Here is a 19,012-nt window from a genome sequence, read left to right as displayed (position 1 = left end):
GTGGCTTACGCCTGTAATCCCAGCACTTTGGGAGGCAGAGGCGAGTCGATCAGGAGGTCAGGAGTTCAAGACCAGCCTGGCCAAGATGGTGAAACCCCGTCTCTACTAAAAATACAAAAAATAAGCTGGGCTTGGTGGCAGGTGCCTGTAATCCCAGCTACTCAGGAGGCTGAGGCAGGAGAATCGCTTGAACCCAGGAAGCAGAGGTTGCAGTGAGCTGAGATCGCGCCACTGTACTCCAGACTTGGCAACAGAACAAGACTCCATCTCAAAAAAAAAAAGAGGCTAGGCCAGGTGCGGTGGCTCATGCCTGTAATCCCAGCACTTTGGGAGGCTGAGGCGGGCAGATCACCTGAGGTCGGGAGTTCAAGACCAGCCTGGCTAGCATGGTGAAACCCTGTCTCTACTAAAAATACATTAGCCGGGTGTGGTAGCAGGTGCCTGTAATCCCAGCTACTGGGGAAGCTAAGGCAGGAGAATCACTTGAACCCAAGAGGTGGAGGTTGTAGTGAGCCGAGACTGCACCATTGCACTCCAGCCTGGGCAACAGAGCAAGACTCCATCTCACAAAAAAAAAAAAAAGGAAAAAAAGGAAAAAAAGTCTAAAATAAGACCCCCCCAAAAATACCAAACAAAATGGAAAAAATATCTCAAAACATGACAAAGAGCTATAAACTCTGATTCCCTCTTGTTAACCTCCTACAGTCCAAGTGCCCAAGTCCTACCAATTCTGTCTCCTAAACATCTCACTAATCTGTCCAGGCCTCTGTCTCCATTGATGATATCAGTCTTTCTTACCCAGATATAAATAGCTCTTTCTTTTTAATAACGGTGTACACTGAGTATGGTGGCACAGGCCTGTAATCCCAGCTACTCAGGAGGCAAAGGCAGGAAGATCGCTTGAGCCCAGGAGTTAGAGGCTGCAGTGAGATATGATGGCACCACAGAAGAAATGCACTCCAGCCTGAGTAACAGAGTAAGACCCCATTTCTAAATAACTATTTAAAAATAAAAATAAATGTACAGTTCAATGTGTTGTGACAAATGTTTACACCTACATATCTACCCTGCCAATCAAAATACATAACAATTCCATCACCCCAAAAAGTTATCTCATGCCTCTTTCCCATCAGTCCCTGGGACCAAGAGGCAACCTCTGTTCTGATTTCTATCACCCTAGCTTACTTCTGACTCTTCCCAAAATTCACAGAAACAGAATTATACTGTAGCAGTATATGGCATGCTTCTTTTTCTCAAAATAATGTTTGAGGCCAGGCGCGGTGGCTCTCGCCTGTAATTCCAGCACTTTGGGAGGCCAAGGCAGGCAGATCACGAGGTCAGGAGATCGAGACCATCCTGGCTAACACGGTGAAACCCCGTCTCTACTAAAAATACAAAAAATTAGCCGGGCGTGGTGGCAGGTGCCTGTAGTCCCACTCGGGAGGCTAAGGCAGGAGAATGGCAGGAACCCGGGAGGCGGAGCTTGCAGTGAGCTAAGATCGCGCCACTGTACTCCAGCCTGGGGGACAGAGCGAGACTCTGTCACAAAAAAAAAAAAAAAAATGTTTGAGATTCACATGTTATGACATGTATCGTTTGTTCCTTTTTATATATGTCAATTTGTTCATTGTATTATTTGCTATAAAACGAGTTTTACGGACGGGTGCGGTGGCTCACGCCTGTAATCCCAGCACTTTGGGTGGCCGAGGCGGGCAGATCACAAGGTCAGGAGATCGAGACCATCCTGGCTAACACGGTGAAACCCCGTCTCTACTAAAAAATACAAAAACAAAATTAGCCGGGCATGGTGGTAGGCACCTGTAGTCCCAGCCACTCGGGAGGCTGAGGTGGGAGAATAGCATGAACCCAGGAGGTGGAGCTTGCAGTGAGCCGAGATTGCACCACTGCACTCCAGCCTGGGTGACAAAGTGAGACTCCGTCTCAAAAAAAAAAAAAAAGAGCTTTTAAAATTTTTTATAGCCAATCCCAGCACTTTGGGAGGCTGAGGCAGGCGGATCACGAGGTCAGGAGATCGAGACCACGGTGAAACCCCGTCTCTATTAAAAATACAAAAAATTAGCCGGGCGTGGTGGCGGGCCCAAGTAGTCCCAGCTACTCGGAGAGGCTGAGGCAGAAGAATGGCGTGAACCCGGCAGGCGGAGCTTGCAGTGAGCCGAGATTGCGCCACTGCACTCCAGCCTGGGCGACAGAGCGAGACTCCGTCTCAAAAAAAAAAAAAAATTTTTTTATAGCCAGGCACTGTGGCTCACACCTATAATCCCGACACTTTGGGAGGCCAAGACGGGCAGATCACCTGAGGTCAGGAGTTCGAGACTAGGCTGGCAAATATGGCAAAACCTCGTCTCTACTAAATATATAGAAATTAGCCAGGCTTGGCGGCGGGGTGCCTGTAATCCCAGCTACTCAGGAGGCTGAGGCAGGGAGAATCACTTGAACCTGGGAGGTGGAGGTTGCAATGGGCCAAGATCACAGCATTGCACTCCAGCCTGGGTGACAGAGCGAGACTCTGTCTCAAAAAAAAAAAAAAAAAAAAAAATGTTTTATATGTCCTTACTACAGCTTCTGATACTACAGCTTCTGAGTTTCCTATCTTGATTTAAAATGTCTTTCCATCCCTTAGATTATATAGTCATTTAAATATTATTCTGAGACTGTTATTGTTTACTTTATATATTTAAGCCTTTAATTCATTTGGAAATGATTTTGGAAAATGATGAGAATGGTGTTCCAATTCTATTTTTTGTCAGATGTCTCAGTTTTATGAGCACCACCTATTAATCATTTTTTTCTTGTGATACTAAAAATTACTAAGAGGTAGATATTTAACCAGGCCACTGACAATCACAGTTATGTATTCCTAAGTGAAAGTACTTATCTCATGCTCAGAGTGCTCTAGGAGATTTATCTTTTGAAAAACAAAAACGGTTATCACTCTCCTGCTTTTAAAATTCTTCAATAGCTTTGTACTGTCCTTAAGATAAAGATCAGATCTGGCTCCTGCTAACCTCTCCAGTATCATCTAACACTATGCTCTCGCTCTCATTACTGTACTCCAGACACACTAGCCTTCTTCCAGTTCCTTAAACTCAGTGATCTCTCCTGTCAGCGGTCTTTACAGAAGGCTTCATCTCCTTGGGAAACTTACTTTATTTTCTCCCATTAACCCCCACCTAGCCTTCTCCCACCCATCCCTCAGTCTCTACATACATCATTTCCCCAGGAAGCCTTCCCTTGTCCCATTTTCCTAGCCCCCATATTGTCCAAACCTCGCCAACAGCTCTCCCTTACAGCACTTGGCACACTTGGAAATAGTAACTACTAGCCCGGGTATGGTGGCTCACGCTTATAATCCCAGCACTTTGGGAAGCCAAGGTGGGCAAGTCACTTAAGCTCAGAAGTTTGAGACCAGGCTGAGCAACATGGTGAAACCCCATCTCTACAAAAAATAGAAAAATTAGCCAGGCATGGTGGTGTCTGCCTGTAGTCCCAGATACTTCGAAGGCTGAGGTGGGAGGATGGCTTAAGCCCTGAAGGTGGAGGCTGCAGTGAGGTGTGATCATGCCACTGCACTCCAGCCTGGGCAAGAGAGCCAGACCCTGTCTCGAAAAAGAAAAAAAAAAAAAGAAATAGTAACTACTTGCTTAATGTCATCTTCCCTAATATCCTGTAAGAGTTCCACAATGACAAGGACCATTTCTACTTTGTTCACCACTATACTCCTGTACAACTCATTAACTAGCTCAAGAAATACTAGTCACAAATAAATCAGTAAGAAAAATGAACACAACCTATGCATCACAGGACAGCAATGGGAACGTCACAGAAGAAATGTAAAAACACAAATACAGCAAAAAGATGACTGATACCCTAATGATTTAAGAAAAAAAAAATACCAGCTGGGCGCAGTGGCTCACATCTGTAATCCCAGAACTTTGGGAGGCTGAGGCAGGTGGATCACTTGAGGTCACGAGTTCGAGGCCAGCCTAGCCAACATGGTGAAACCCCATTTCTACTAAAAATACAAAAATTAGCCAGGTGTGGTGGTGGGCGCCTGTAATCCCAGCTACTTGGGAGGCTGAGGCAGGAGAACTGTTTGAGCCCAGGAGGCGGAGGTTGCAGCGAGCCAAGATCGTGCCACTGCACTCCAACCTGGGCAACAGAGTGAAACTCCATCTCAAAAAAATAAAAAAAGGCGGGGCACGGTGGCTCACGCCTGTAATCCCAGCACTTTGGGAGGCTGAGGCAGGCGGATCACAAGGTCAAGAGATCGAGACCATCCTGGCTAACACAGTGAAACCCCGTCTCTACTAAAAATACAAAAACTTAGCCAGGCGTGATAGCGGGTGCCTGTAGTCCCAGCTACTCGGGAGGCTGAGGCAGGAGAATGGCGTGAACCCGGGAGGCGGAGCTTGCAGTGAGCCAAGATCGTGCCACTGCGCTCCAGCCTGGGCAACAGAGAGAGACCCCATCTCAAAAAAAAATTTAAAAAAAAAAGAAAGAAAAGTAATAAATGAATAAATAAATTAGACTGGGCATGGTGGCTCATGCCTATAATCCCAGCACTTTAGGAAGCCAAGGCAGGAGGATCACTTTAGTCCAGGAGTTCGAGACCAGCCTGGGCAACATAGTGACCTCATCTCTACTAATTGAGTAAATATCATTTAAAAATTTTTTAAAAGATATTTTCCTAGTGTGAGATTGTAAAAATTTTTTTTAAAAAAGGTCGCTACTGGTTAAAAAGAACTAGTATAGCCGGGCACGGTGGCTCACGCCTGTAATCCCAGCACTTTGGGAGGCCGAGGCGGGCGGATCACGAGGTCAGGAGATGGAGACCATCCTGGCTAACACGGTGAAACCCCGTCTCTACTAAAAATACATAAAAATTAGCCGGGCGTGGTGGCGGGTGCCTGTAGTCCCAGCTCCTCGGGAGGCTGAGGCAGGAGAATGGCATGAACCCAGGAGGCGGAGCTTGCAGTGAGCCGAGATAGCACCACTGCACTCCAGCCTGGGCAACAGAGCAAGACTCTGTCTCAAAAAAAAAAAAAAACTAGTATAGGCTGGGTGCAGTGGCTCAGGCCTGTAATCCCAGCACTTTGGGAGGCTGAGGCAGGTGGATCACCTGAGGTCAGAAGTTCAAGACCAGCCTGGGCAACAAGGTGAAGCTCCATCTCTACTAAAAATACAAAAACAAAATTATCCAGGCGTGGTGGCAGGCATCTGTAATCCCAGCTGCTTGGGAGGCTGAGGCAAGAGAATCGCTTGAACTCAGGAGGCAGAGGTTGCAGTGAGCCGAGATTGTGTTGCTGCACTCCAGCCTGGGTAACAGAAAGAATTGGTATAATCTTTTTTTTTTGAGACGCAGTCTCGCTGTCGCCCAGGCTGGAGTGCAGTGGCGCGATCTCGGCTCACTGCAGGCTCCGCCCCCTGGGGTTCATGCCATTCTCCTGCCTCAGCCTCCCGAGTAGCTGGGACTACGGGCGCCCGCCACCTCACCCAGCTAATTTTTTGTATTTTTAGTAGAGACGGGGTTTCACTGTGTTAGCCAGGATGGTCTCGATCTCCTGACCTCATGATCCGCCCACCTCGGCCTCCCAAAGTGCCGGGATCACAGGCGTGAGCCACCGCGTCCGGCCTGGTATAATCTTTCAAAAGATAGCTAATATCTTTGACTAAGCAATTCCACTTTAAGGAATTTATTCTACAGGAACACTATAAAAACACACGAAGATATATGCACACATCTTTCTCTGCAGTACTGTTTCCAATAGGGAAAAAATAGGAAACACTCCAAATAGCCATAGTTCGGTGGTTTTTTAAGCTACAGGACTCTCTGTCACCCAAGCTGGAGTACAGTGGCCAGTGGTGCAATCACAGCTCACTGTAACTTCAAGTTCCTGGGCTCAAGCCTTCCTTCCACTTTAGCCTCCCAAGTAGCTGGGATTACAGGTATGCACCACCACATCTGACTAACTTTATTTTTTGTAGAAACAGGGTCTCACTATGTTGCACAGGTTGGTCTTGAACTTCTGGCTTCAGGCAATCCTCCGGCTTCAGCTTCCCAAAGCACTGAGTTTATGGTGTGAGCCACCATGCCTGGCTCATAATTGGGTTTTAAGTAAATTATCATTTAGCCCTACAATACTATACTGATTATGAAAAGGTATCTAAGATACATTAAGCTTAATGAAACAAGTTGCATTTCTGTACAAACACTAATTCTCTCAAAATGAAAAGCTTTAAAAACTAAGTATAAATGGTTATAGATTGATGTATGTATTTAGAAAATTCTAAAACAAATATACCAAACAGTGGTTATCCCTGGGAATTGATATATCTTTTCTAATTTACCATTTGCACAGTATTTGATTATTTTAACTGTGGGCATATATTACTTTTAGAATTAGAGGGAAAATGCATTTCTTTTTAAGTGTCATCTAAACTGAAAGCTGATTTTTACAATGTCAAAAGTTCTCAATTTATAAACTTCAGACAGATAACCGAAACTAATGGTCCGTACAAATGACATTCACTTCAAGTTGATAGTTACTGTATTAGTTCCTAAACATAGTGTACCCCCGATGAACAATTTGAATCAATAAAACAAATATAAAGTATTAGGTCAAAACTCTGTTTATTTAACAGCCAAGTGCTTAAGACGTTTGATTAATACTTCTTTTTTTTTTTTTTGAGACGGAGTTTCCCTCTTGTTGCCCAGGCTGGAGTGCAATGGCGATCTCGGCTCACTGCAACCTCCACCTCTTCGGTTCAAGAGATTCTCCTATCTCAGCCTCCCAAGTAGCTGGGATTACAGGCATGTGCCACAACGCCCGGCTAATTTTGTATTTTTAGTGGAGACAGGGTTTCTCCCTGTTGGTCAGGCTGGTCTCAAACTCCTGACCTCAGGTGATCCACCTGCCTCAGCCTCCCAAAGTGCTGGTATTACAGGCATGAGCCACCACGCTCAGTCTGACACTTCTTAAATTTGTTTTTATAAATTCGTTTCAAAGCATTGGTGGTTCGGTGGTAGAATTCTTGCCTCCTACACAGGAGACCCAGGTTCGATTCCTGGCCAATCCAGCTCCCACCTTAATCCCAGCTATTCAGGAGGCTGAGGCAGGAGAATCCCTTGAACTCAGGAGGCAGAGGTGCAATGAGCTGAGATTGCGCCATTGCACTCCACCCTGGGCGACAAGAGTGAGACTTCTCAAAAAAAAAAAAAAAAAAAAAGAAAAAGAAAAAAATTAGTTCTAATAGTATACCATGTACAAAATAATACAACATTTTAATGCAGTTACCCTGAAATTCCTGATTGTTTAACAATTCACATTTTTTAGTATGTTCTCCCTAATGATACCTCATTCTATAATCAAAGCTGGTACTAAAAAATACTTTTTATTCTGACAGAAAATAATCTAAGCAGGGCCGGGCACGGTGGTTCCCGCCTGTTATCCCAGCACTTTGGGAGGCCGAGGTGGGCGGATCACGAGGTCAGGAGATCGAGACCATCCTGGTTAACAAGGTGAAACCCTGTCTCTACTAAAAATACAAAAATTAGCCGGGTATGATGGCGGGCGCCTGTAGTCCCAGCTACTCTGGAGGCTGAGGCAGGAGAACGGTGTGAACCCAGGAGGCGAAGCTTGCAGTGAGCCAAGATCGCGCCACTGCACTCCAGCCTGGCCGACAGAATGAGACTCCGTCTCAAAAAAAAAAAAAAAAAAAAAAAAGAAAAGAAAATCATCTACGTATACTTTCAAAACAAAACCTACTCTGCAATTGCCAGGGTTTTCTGTATCTCTCCAAGACTGGGAAACTAAAGAGTTAACATTTATTTAACAGTCTTTGTACTAGGCACTGAGTTGTACCACTTGGTGCCCTCTATCTACAGAGACTAAGAGAAACTATACAAACAGCAGGGAGGAGAACCAACATTTCAACTAGGGACTGACAGATGAGTTTAGTTTTGACTTACAAGGTTTCTCCCCTTTTCATGCTGCTTCGAATTTCTCAAATGAACGAATGAATTACAGCTATCTGAACAGGTAATAAAATATACCCACTGCATTCACATATTCCATGGATGGAGGTTTAAATTGTAAATTTTTTGGAAAGCAATCATACTCTACAATCAAAAACTTTAACACTACAATCAAAGACCAACAAATGCTATTTGACTTGGTCTTTCCAATTCTAGAAATTGAAGTTAAATAATCGAAAATATGTTCAGAAGGTATACATAATTCTTACAGCATTTTTCTGTTAGGAAAAACTTAAACATCCTTTTTCTTTTTTTTTTTTCCCCCCGAGATGGAGTCTGGCTCTGTCACCCAGGCTGGAGTGCAGTGGCGCGATCTCAGCTCACTGCAACCTCCACCTCCTGGGTTCAAGTGATTCTCCTGCCTCAGCCTCCTGAGTAACTGGGATTACAGGCGCCCGCCACCATGTCCAGCTGATTTTTGTATTTTTAGCAGAGACAGAGTTTTGCCATGTTGGCCAGGCTGGTCTTGAACTCCTGACCTCAGGTGATCCCCTTGCCTCAGCCTCCCAAAGTGTGGATTACAAGCGTGAGCCATCGCAACCGGGCAAAAAAAGCTAAACATCTTACAACATGAGTTTAGTTACTTTGTGTTATACGACTATACGAAAAATGACAATTTTTTTTTTTTTTTTGAGAGGGAGTTTCACTCTTGTTACCCAGGCTGGAGTGCAATGGTGCAATCTCAGCTCAATGCAACCTCCGCCTCCTGGGCTCAAGCAATTCTCCTGCCTCAGGCTCCTGAGTAGCTGGGATTACAGGCACCCACCACCACGCCTGGCTAATTTTTGTATTTTTAGTAGAAATGGGTTTCTCCATGTTGGTTAGGCTGGTCTCAAACTCCCAACCTCAGGTGACCCGCCTGCCTTGGCCTTCCAAAGTCCTGGGATTACAGGTATGAGCCACCATGCCCAGCCGAAAAATGACAATATTTTTAAAAAAGTAAATATACAACAGTCCATTTGTCTCACCCCACTAAAACTAAACATATTGAAAGCAAAGACTTTTGTTTTATTCACTGTCTGATGCCTAGCACTTAGAACAATGCCTGGCACATAGCAGTCACTCAAAAACTTGCAAAATAGGCTGGGAGTGGTAGCTTACATCTGTAATCCCAGCACTTTGGGAGGCAGAGGCAGAAGGATCACCTGAGGTCAGGAGTTTGAGACCAGCATGGCCAACATAGTGAAACCCTGTCTCTACTAAAAATACAAAAATTAGCTGGACATGGTGGCAGGCGCCTATAATCCCAGCTACTTGGGAGACTGAGGCACAAGAATCGCTTTAACCCAGGGGGGCAAAGGTTGCAGTGAGCCAAGCTCACACCACTTCACTCCAGCCTGGGCGACAGAGTGAGACTGTCTCCAAAAAAAAAAAAAAAGGTTGTCGAATGAATGAATTTGAGTAATGCAAGTGAATACAGAAGAGGTTTTAGCTAGAAATATATATGTAATAGGATCACATAACATATACATTTACCTTACCCGAACTCAACTGTTCAGACTAAGCAAAAGAAAGAAATTATGTAAATCATGCATGCTGACCTGCCCTGGAGTGACAGTGGAGAGAAAACCAGAATCTGCTGTTCCCTCTGGGAGTCTCAGGTCCCCACAGCTCTCACATGGTATCACACTAGCTACATGTGATTCTAGTTTTTGTTTTTTGGTTTTTTTTTAAGAGACGATCTTGCTCTGTTGTCCACACAGGACTGCAGTGGCAGGATTCACAGCTCACTGCAGCCTTGAACTCCTGTGCTCAAGTGATCTTCCTGCCTCAGCCTCCTGAGTAGCAAGAATTACAGGCTCAAGCCACCACACCCAGCCTGATTCTAGCATTTAAAGGATTTTTTAACATAATATGGCCCTAAATATAAGCCAGCTACTTCATCTGGTGCTACACCCAGAAAACAGCAATTTTTCTCCAATGCTGAGATCTGAAAAGGATTTCCAAGAGTAATTTTGACTATACGGAAATTTTGCCTTAGTAGATGACTTTAGAACCTACTTCCCGTTCCAAATAAAATGCAACTCTACTGCATGCCATAGCATACACAAATATATCTATAACCTATAATCATAGATATAACTGGGTGATGAATATGCATAGTGTCCTTGTTTTTATTTTATTTTCTAATATTTCTTCAATTTACAAATATTGCTTTCATAAGAAGAAAAAGCTCTATTTAGGCCATGTGTGGTGGCTCACATCTGTAATCCCAGCACTTTGAGAGGCTGAGGCAGAAGGATCCCTTGAGCACAGGAGTTCAAGACTAGCCTGAGCAACATAGAGAGACCTTATCTCTACAAAATAAAAAAAAGTTTTTTAAAAAAAAAACTTCTATTTAGGCGGGGCGCAGTGGCTTATGCCTGTAATCCCAGCACTTTGGGAGACCAAGGTGGGAGGATGACTTGAGGTCAGGAGTTCGAGACAAGCCTGGCCAACATGGTGAAACTCCATCTCTACTAAAAATACAGAAAAAAAAAAAAATTAGCCAGGCATGGTGGTGCACACCTGTAGTCCTAGCTACTCAGGAGGCTGGGGCAGGGGAATCGCTTAAACCCGGGAGGTAGCGGTTGCAGTGAGCCGAGATCAAGCCACTGCACTGCAGCCCAAGAGACAGAGTGAGACTCCGTCAGAAAAAAAAACCAAAAAGCTCTATTTTTAATAGTCCTTTCAAAATTCATCAGAGAATGCTAGATCTGGTATCAATATTCCTCTACTTCACCTAAAACAATGCTACGCCTATAGTATATGATCGATTGTTAATAAACTCACTCATGCAGCATATTCTTTCAGCCTATTACTCTGTTCTGTTTTAAACAATTTCTTAATTCAGAAACATATAACTCAAGCTATGTATCTTTTCAACAAGAATTAAGGTCATTTTTATTTCTATTAAGAGCCACTTAAATCTGTATGAAATAAAAAAAATTTTAGTTTAATTTTTAAAAATTTTCAAAATAAGGTACCTGAACATCATAGAGTGCTACAATATTTTCATGCTGAAGTTCCTATTAAGAAAATTGAGAATGAAAAATATGTGAGTATTCTAATAATTTTACCATATTTTAATATGTAAATAAAATTAAAGTATACACATACACTTCTAGTATTATACTTCTATTAATAGACTAAAAGTTCAATTAAAGAATAAGAAATGTGCCTGATCAAACAAAAAGCACATTATCTCACTGAAAGAAAATATGATTTTTAGCTCAAAGAGCTACAATTCTTAAAAAAGAGCTCTCCACAGGAAGCAGTTTTGAGGAAATCAGGTGTTAAATGAGGGTTCCACGCTTGTATTAGTTTGGAAAACACTAGGTGAAGTACTTTGAAACGGGTTTCTTTATTGTAGAATTTTTCAGACTTTCTTTAATGAGCCACAGGCTTTGTGACTCTCCAAGAAGTATTTAGCAAATGGGGTTTTCCAAATTTACTTAACCATCTTCTCAAACCATCCCACTTAGATAACACTGGTTGTGAGTGATCTAAAAAGGCCACCTCCAAGGAATATAACTTTCTTCAATTTAAAGAAAGACCCCAAGCGCCCCTACTCTCCCCAAAAACTTAGTAGTAACATGAAAGGGGACAACAGGAGAGGTAAAAACAATGTACAAGACGGGTCTGCCTGGCCCTTTTCTCAAACAACAACACAGTCACTAGGAAAAAGAGAAATGATGAGAAGCTAAACTCTGTCTTCACAGAATCCTCTGAGCTTTGGTTCTTAAAAATAGCTTCCGGGTACTCAATGCTTTAAAAAAGTGAGCACGCAAAAAGGAGAGCAACAGTTGAAAATTCTCAAACTTGGACCCAACTACCAAAATTGAAAAGGATGGCAGCATGTATTCATTTAGATTAAGTTTTAACCTTATATGAATACTACTACATAAAGTAACATACCTTTAAGATTTTAATTTCCTTTCCAAGCAGTATCTGTGATTTTGACAAGTTCTTTTTATTAATACTTTTAATAGCTACCTCCCAATCAGTTTTCTGAAAAGGAAAAACAGCGTTACTCCTAGATACCATTCCACAGAAATAACAGAAAAAAATTTACAAGCGCGAAGATGTTTTTGGCAAATAAATGTACGGCATTGGGGAAAAATGGAAAAGAACCTGTATTTTCAATAATGGGAAAGTGATTTCATAAATTATAGTGTAATATGCCAAGGTCCTACAATACAACTACTAAAAATAACAAATATGAAGTCCACATAGTAACTAACATTAAATGAAAAAAGAACAGTTCACAACCACTTCAAAGTTATGGACAAATGTAGAAATAAACTTGGAAGGTGATGCAGTTAATTGAAAAGTTATTTGTTAGCTTGGAAGGATCACACCGTGCTTGAGTTCTAAATTATTTTCCTAATAAATGAAAAGTAGGCCGGGCACCGTGGCTCACACCTGCAATCCCAGCACTTTGGGAGGCTGAGGCGGGCGGATCGGATCACCTGAGGTCAGGAGTTCAAGACCACACTGGCCAACGTGGTGAAACCCCGTCTCTATTAAAAATACAAAAAAAAATTAGGCGGGCGTGGTGGCGGGCGCCTGTAATCCCAGCTACTCAGGAGGCTGAGGCAGGAGAATCGCTTGAGCCCAGGAGGCAGCGATTGCAATGAGCAGAGATCTCACCACGGCACTCCAGCCTGGGCGACAAAGCGAGAATCTGTCTCAAAAATAAATAAATAAATAAGAAAAGTAGCATTACTTTATCCAATAAGCAACAAAGTCAGCCCACTTTTAACACGCCCCTTGGCAACAACCAGAACTGCCACACCCTTTATTTCCACTCCCGATATGCCTTTCCAAATTCTTTAGATTCTAAAACCTCGTGTAACTGTACTTGCGAAACAGCAAAGGCTTAAACATGATTTCATGTTCAAGGTGACTGAAAATGAATTGTCCAACCACCTTTCTCACCCGGAGCTCGTCTATCTGACTCCGGGGGGGGGGGGAACGGTGCGGGGGCTCTTGGGGGTGTAGGGGACCAGTGCTGGGAAAGGTGACACCTCCCAGGCTGAGAAAGCCTGAGGCTAACGGGACATCCGCCCATTTTCCGCTGGGTCTGTAATAATCAACCTCAAAAGTGACCAGCCCTGGGCACGGGGGAAAAAAACCAAATGTCCATTCACGCCCAAGCCTCCAGCCCGCACGGTGCAGTACCGTCTATTTTGGGTCCAGGGTAACCTAGGTGCAAAGGCTCCTGCGGGCGGCCCGCGGGGTGGGTCCCGGGCACACAGGAGGGTCAGCGGCAGCCGGTCGGTAGGCGGAGCGCTGCCAGAGGCTTGGGCCTCACAGCAACCCTCACAGGATCAACACAAACCGCGAGACGGGCTGCGTACACAATAGCATCCCCGGGCGGCTAGCTGAGTCGGGGGTCTCGGCTCGCGACTGCGCCAAGTTTCAGAACCACCTAGCCCCGTGCCTGCCGCCCCGGGCCCGGCCTCGTCCCGGCCGGCGCTCACCTGGCGGTGCCGCCCCCGGAAGACCACGGCGAAGGCCCCGTGTCCCACGAGATCCCTCTTGCTGTACTCGAAGTCGCCCACCACCTCCATGGCCGCGTCCCCGGGGCACACAGCGGGCTGGCGGGCGGTGCAGTGCGGCGCAGGTATCAGCACCGCGGGTCCGCGGGCCCGGAGCGCGCCAGCGGGCGGCCGGTCTGGGGCAGCCGCAGCCCCGGGCCCGGGCGGACTCTCATGCCGAGAGACCGGAGCGGAAACGGGGGAAGCCGCCGCGCGGAGCCAGGGTCAGCGAGGCCCGGCCCGGCCTGCCGCCGGCCGCGGGCTGTCTGGCGAAGCGGCCTCGGCGCTGCCGGGCCAGGGGCGCCGTCACCGTCACTGTGCGCGCCGAGAGCCGCACACGCGCTCTGAGGCAGTGAGGGGCCCGGTACTCCCCATCCCCAGCTGGTCCGGCCTCCTCGGCCCTCCCCGGTCGGGCGCTGCTGCGGCGGCGGCTGCCGCCGCCCTAGAACCCTCACCGCCGCGGCCCCGCGCTTCCCCGCCTCGCGGCGGCGCCCAACGCCCTCACGCGCGCTACCCGCTCCCGCGCGACTGGCTGCCCTCCGCGACGTCCGCGCGCCTTGAAGGCCGCAGCGCCAGCCGGCTCCCTCCGCCGGGGAAAGGAGTGCGGCCCGGGCTTGGCGCCCGCGGCTGGGCACATCCTCCGCCGCTCCTGAGGCCGGGAGGAAGGGCGCGACCCGCTGCGGCCACAGCGGGTTACGGGCTGCGGGCTCCGTTCTGGGCCTGGGGAGCAGATTCGAGCCGACCACGCCCCGGGCTCCACGCCGCTGGGAGGCGGACTTCAGAGAAGCGGATCTTGAACCCCAGCTGCAGGCAGGACGGGATTATCTGTGCAGGGTAGACCCCCAGATTCCTGCCAGAGCAAAGGAGCAACTGCTACTCCAGGCTTTGCCCGCGCCTGGAAAACCAGAGTTCACGCTGCCAAACTACCGGCCTTCGGACGCCTCTCGGGGTTTACTCGCTCAGGATCCCTAGAGGGGCGGTGACAAGCGGGATTCTGCACCTTTTGGGGGTCCCTTGACTGCGAGAAGCTGGTGACAGCTCAGGGCCCTCTTCGCAGAGAATCGCTTCTGCACACCGCCTCAGGATCGCACACGTTTTCAAGGCTCTCCTGGGGGCTCCCAGTGTCAGGCTAGTTTGACCTCGAGCTTACTTCAAATGGACGAAGGGAGCTTTCTTTTCTACCTGATTGTTAAAGCTGTCCAAGTGACAAGGAACAGATTGTCAGGTTTCCCGCAAGGAAGTGTCTTACGAAGCCATTTAATAAACAATATGCTCGAAACTATCATGGAAAACGCAGGCCCCACACTTGAGTGTGTGTTCTGTTGTATAGGGTATGTGCTTTTGGGGTCTCTCACCACCTCGACTGCCACTGCATGTCCCTGCAAGCTGATCTCTGAATCGTGACAGAGTCAGCTCCAGGATTCTGAGAGAACCCTCCTTCCTCACACGCTCAAAATGTAGGGCCTTGAATTTCTGCTTCTGCTACTGTGCATGCTTACGTCATCCTGTCCTTATTTACATCTGGCCCAGGTGGTTGTGTTAGACACTGAAAATCTGGAGCTTTCAAAAGTTGACAGCAACTTAAGCAAGTTTGCACATACACCCAAAAAAGGATGGAGATGATTCCTTACCTCACTGAAAGATTCTCTACAGTCTATTTTTTTCTTTACTTTTTTTTTTTTTTTTTGAGACAGAATCTTACTCTGTCACCCAGGCTGGAGTGCAGTAGCACAATCTTGGCTCACTGCAACCTCTGCCTCCCAAGTGCAAGTGATTCTCCTGCCTGAGCCTCCCAAGCAGCTAGAATTACAGGCACGCATCACCATGCCCGGCTAATTTTTGTATCTTAGTAGAGATGGGGTTTCACCATGTTGGCCAGGCTGGTCTCAAACTCCCGACTTCAAGCGATCAGCCTGTCTCGGCCTCTCAAAGTGCTGAGATTACAGGCCTAAGCCACCACGCCCGGCCTGTTTTTTGTTTTTTGTTTTGAGACAGAGTCTTGCTGTGTTGCCCAGGCTGGAGTGCAGTGGCATGATCTCGGCCCACTGCAACCTCCGCCTGCTCGGTTCGAGTGATTCTCCTGCCTCAGCGTCCCAAGTAGCTGGGATTACAGACCTGCACCACCATGCCCGACTAATTTTTTTTTTTTTTTTTTTTGAGACGGAGTCTTGCTCTATCGCCCAGGCTGGAGTGCAGTGGCACGATCTCGGCTCACTGCAAGCTTCGCCTCCCGGGTTCACGCCATTCTCCTGCCTCAGCCTCTCTGAGTAGCTGGGACTACAGGCGCCCGCCACCACGCCCGGCTAATTTTTTGTATTTTTAGTAGAGATGGGGTTTCACTGTGGTCTCGATCTCCTGACCTCGTGATCCGCCCGCCTCGGCCTCCCAAAGTGCTGGGATTACAAGCGTGAGCCACCGCGCCCAGCCCCCGACTAATTTTTTAATTTTTAGTAGAGATGGGGTTTCACCATGTTAGCTAGGCTGGTCTCAAAACTCCCAACTTCAAGCGATCTGCCCACTTTGGCCTCCCAAAGTGCTGGGATTACAGGTGTGAACCACTGCACCTGGCCACATGAAGGTTTTTTGTTTTTTGTTTGTTTGTTTGTTTGTTTTTTGAGACGGAGTCTTGCTCTATTGCCCAGACTGGAGTGCAGTGGCGTGATCTCAGCTCACTGCAAGCTCTACCTCCGGGGTTCACGCCATTCTCCTGCTTCAGCCTCTGGAGTAGCTGGGACTACAGGCACTCGCCACCACACCAGGCTAATTTTTTGTATTTTTAGTAGAGATGGGGTTTCACCGTGTTAGCCAGGATAGTCTCCATCTCCTGACCTCGTGATCCGCCCACCTCGGCCTATCAAAGTGCTGGGATTACAGGTGTGAGCCACTGTTCCCAGCCACATGAAGGTTTTTTGTTTTTTTTTTTTTTTTTAGAGAAGGAGTCTTGCTCTTTCACCCAGGCTGGTGTGCAGTGGCACGATCTCAGCGGCTCACTGCGGGCTCTGCCCCCGGGGGTTCACGCCATTCTCCTGCCTCAGCCTCCCACATAGCTGGGACTACAGGCGCCCGCCACCTCGCCCGGCTAATTTTTTGTATTTTTAGTAGAGACGGGGTTTCACCGTGTTAGCCAGGATGGTCTCGATCTCCTGACCTCGTGATCCGCCCGCCTCGGCCTCCCAAAGTGCTGGGATTACAGGCGTGAGCCACCGTGCCTGGCCATGAAGGTATTTTTAAGAAACCTCCAATAGGCTCTTCATTTGGACATGCGTGTCCTGTATTCACAGGCCAAAAATGGGCCCCATGGACATATCCATTTGAAAAGAAAAATGTGCAGGATTTCTGACCTCAAGGGTCAGAAAAGAAGTGGGGGCAGGAGGCAGGGGATGCTTTGCTAAAAAATGTTTAGATAGGACTATGTTGGTAGCAAATAGCAAACGTCAAATGTGATAAAGTGAAAAATAAAGAATGTAGATAAAGATATAGGTGTGCTTCTCAGAGTTCGAAGTTGGGCTTCAAAAGCAAACTACCCGCAGAACCAGGATCTCAAAGAGAACCGCCTTCCATCTGTGCCCCTGCTTTGTTCTCTTGCCTGAGATCTCCTACATGGTGGCAATGGCAGCCCCAGTCTCCAAACCAAATTTTTTTTTTTGGGGGGGGGGACTAAGTCTTGCTCTGTCACCCAGGGTGGTGTACAGTGGTACGATCTCGGCTCACCGCAACCTCTGCCTTCCGGGTTCAAGTGATTCTCCTGCCTCAGCCTCCCAAGTAGCTGGGATTACAGTCGCGTGCCACCGCACCTGGCTAAAATTTTTTTTGCATTTTTAGTAGAGGCGGGGTTTCACCATGTTGGCCAGGCTGACCTTGAAACCCTGACCTTAGGCAACCCGCCTGCCTCGGCCTCCCAAAGTGCTAGGATTACAGGTGTGAGCCACCGCGCCCAGCCACCAAATTCTTAAGGAGGGGATTCTGATCAACCTAACTTCAGCCAGGCACAGTGGCTCACGCTTGTAATCCCAGCACTTTGGGAGGCCGAGGCGGGCGGATCACGAGGTCAGGAGATCGAGACCACAGTGAAACCCCGTCTCTACCAAAAATACAAAAAATTAGCCGGGCGTGGTGGCGGGCGCCTGTAGTCCCAGCTACTCGGAGAGGCTGAGGCAGGAGAATGGCGTGAACCCGGGAAGCGGAGCTTGCAGTGAGCCGAGATTGAGCCACTGCACTCCAGCCTGGGTGACAGAGCAAGACTCCGTCTCAAAAAAAAAAAAAAAAAAAAAAAAAAAAAAAAAACCTAACTTCAGCTGGGTGCTGGGCCCTGAACAATCATGGGAAGCCAGGAGTGGGACTGAGGAAGGCAGGATCACGTAACTATGGCTCCCCCCAACACAAGCCTGTGGGAGTTCTGAGTCCCCAGAAGCAGGGGCCACATAGGCACCCCAGGAAGTGTTCACCCTAGGTCAAATTTAGGCTTCATTGGAGAATGGAGGCCAGGGCAGATTTCTAGTTTACCTCTAAAATCACTGGAAATTGCCAATTTGATTCATGTTCATTGTTCTTAATTTGTCCTGTGTGTGCATGTGCATGTGTGTCTAAACATGCTAAACTGTTGAAATGTTTCAATACCAGTTAGTAAATAGAATAACAGTAACTGCAATGAGAGGTAAAATTAATTACTAATATAGGCCAGGCGCAGGGGCTCATGCCTGTAATCCCAGCACTTTGGGAGACTGAGTTGGGTGGATCATCTGAGGTCAGGAGTTCCAGACCAGCCTGGCCAACATGGCGAAACCCCATCTCTACTAAAAATACAAAAATTAGCCAGGCGTGGTGGTGTGTGCCTGTAATCCCAGCTACTTGGGAGGCTAAGGCAGGAGAATCACTTGAACCTAGGAGGCGGAGGTTGCCGTGAACCAAGATTGCACCATTGCACTCCAGCTTGGATGAGAAGAGCAAAAATCCATCTCTCACACACACACACACACACACACACACACACACACACACACACAAATTAGCCAGGTGTGGTGGCGTTCGCCTGTAATCCTAGCTACTCGGGAGGCTGAGGCAGGAAAGTTGCTTGAACCCAGGAGGTGGAGGTTGTGGTGAACCGGGATCGCACCACTGCACTCCAGCCTGGGTGACGAATGAGACACTGTCTAAAAAAAAAAAAATTAATTAATTAATTACTAATATAAATTCTAATATAAACTGTTTAGTTTATCATCCAGTGCTATAGAAATGTTCTGATGATAAAAGGTATCCTGTGAAAATAAATGTGAGAAATATTCTGCTGGGCAGGGAGGCATTCCAAGATGCAGGAGAATAGTCAGTTTATTATTATTTTCAAATTACATCATTGCTATTCCTTCTATTTTGTTCTATTGTTTCTACTTTGATGACATTGCTGATGCTTTGAAATTCTTGTGAATAGTTAGGGTGC

General features: G+C 46.9%; 1 protein-coding gene across 2 annotated transcripts in view; it reads right to left on the bottom strand.

Moving 5' to 3' along the window:
• Positions 1-13,828, bottom strand: part of ULK2 (unc-51 like autophagy activating kinase 2) — a 103,338-nt gene extending 89,510 nt beyond the window's left edge. The window contains exons 1-3 of one of the 2 annotated variants that reach the window (XR_009209971.1): positions 13,522-13,828; positions 11,954-12,046; positions 11,023-11,064 (exon numbers count right to left, since the gene is read on the bottom strand). Coding sequence is in view for 1 of the 2 variants with exons in the window: in XM_032176777.2 (XP_032032668.1) it covers positions 11,023-11,064; positions 11,954-12,046; positions 13,522-13,611 (225 nt within the window). In the remaining variant the exon portion in view is untranslated. The remainder of the gene's footprint in view (positions 1-11,022; positions 11,065-11,953; positions 12,047-13,521) is intronic. The other variant, XM_032176777.2, reaches the window with a different exon arrangement.
• Positions 13,829-19,012: the final 5,184 nt, after the last annotated feature.

The sequence above is a fragment of the Hylobates moloch genome, unplaced genomic scaffold, assembly GCF_009828535.3.
Source record: "Hylobates moloch isolate HMO894 unplaced genomic scaffold, HMol_V3 SCAFFOLD_15, whole genome shotgun sequence".
Lineage (NCBI taxonomy): Eukaryota > Metazoa > Chordata > Mammalia > Primates > Hylobatidae > Hylobates > Hylobates moloch.
This window is presented reverse-complemented; position numbering and strand designations above follow the sequence as displayed.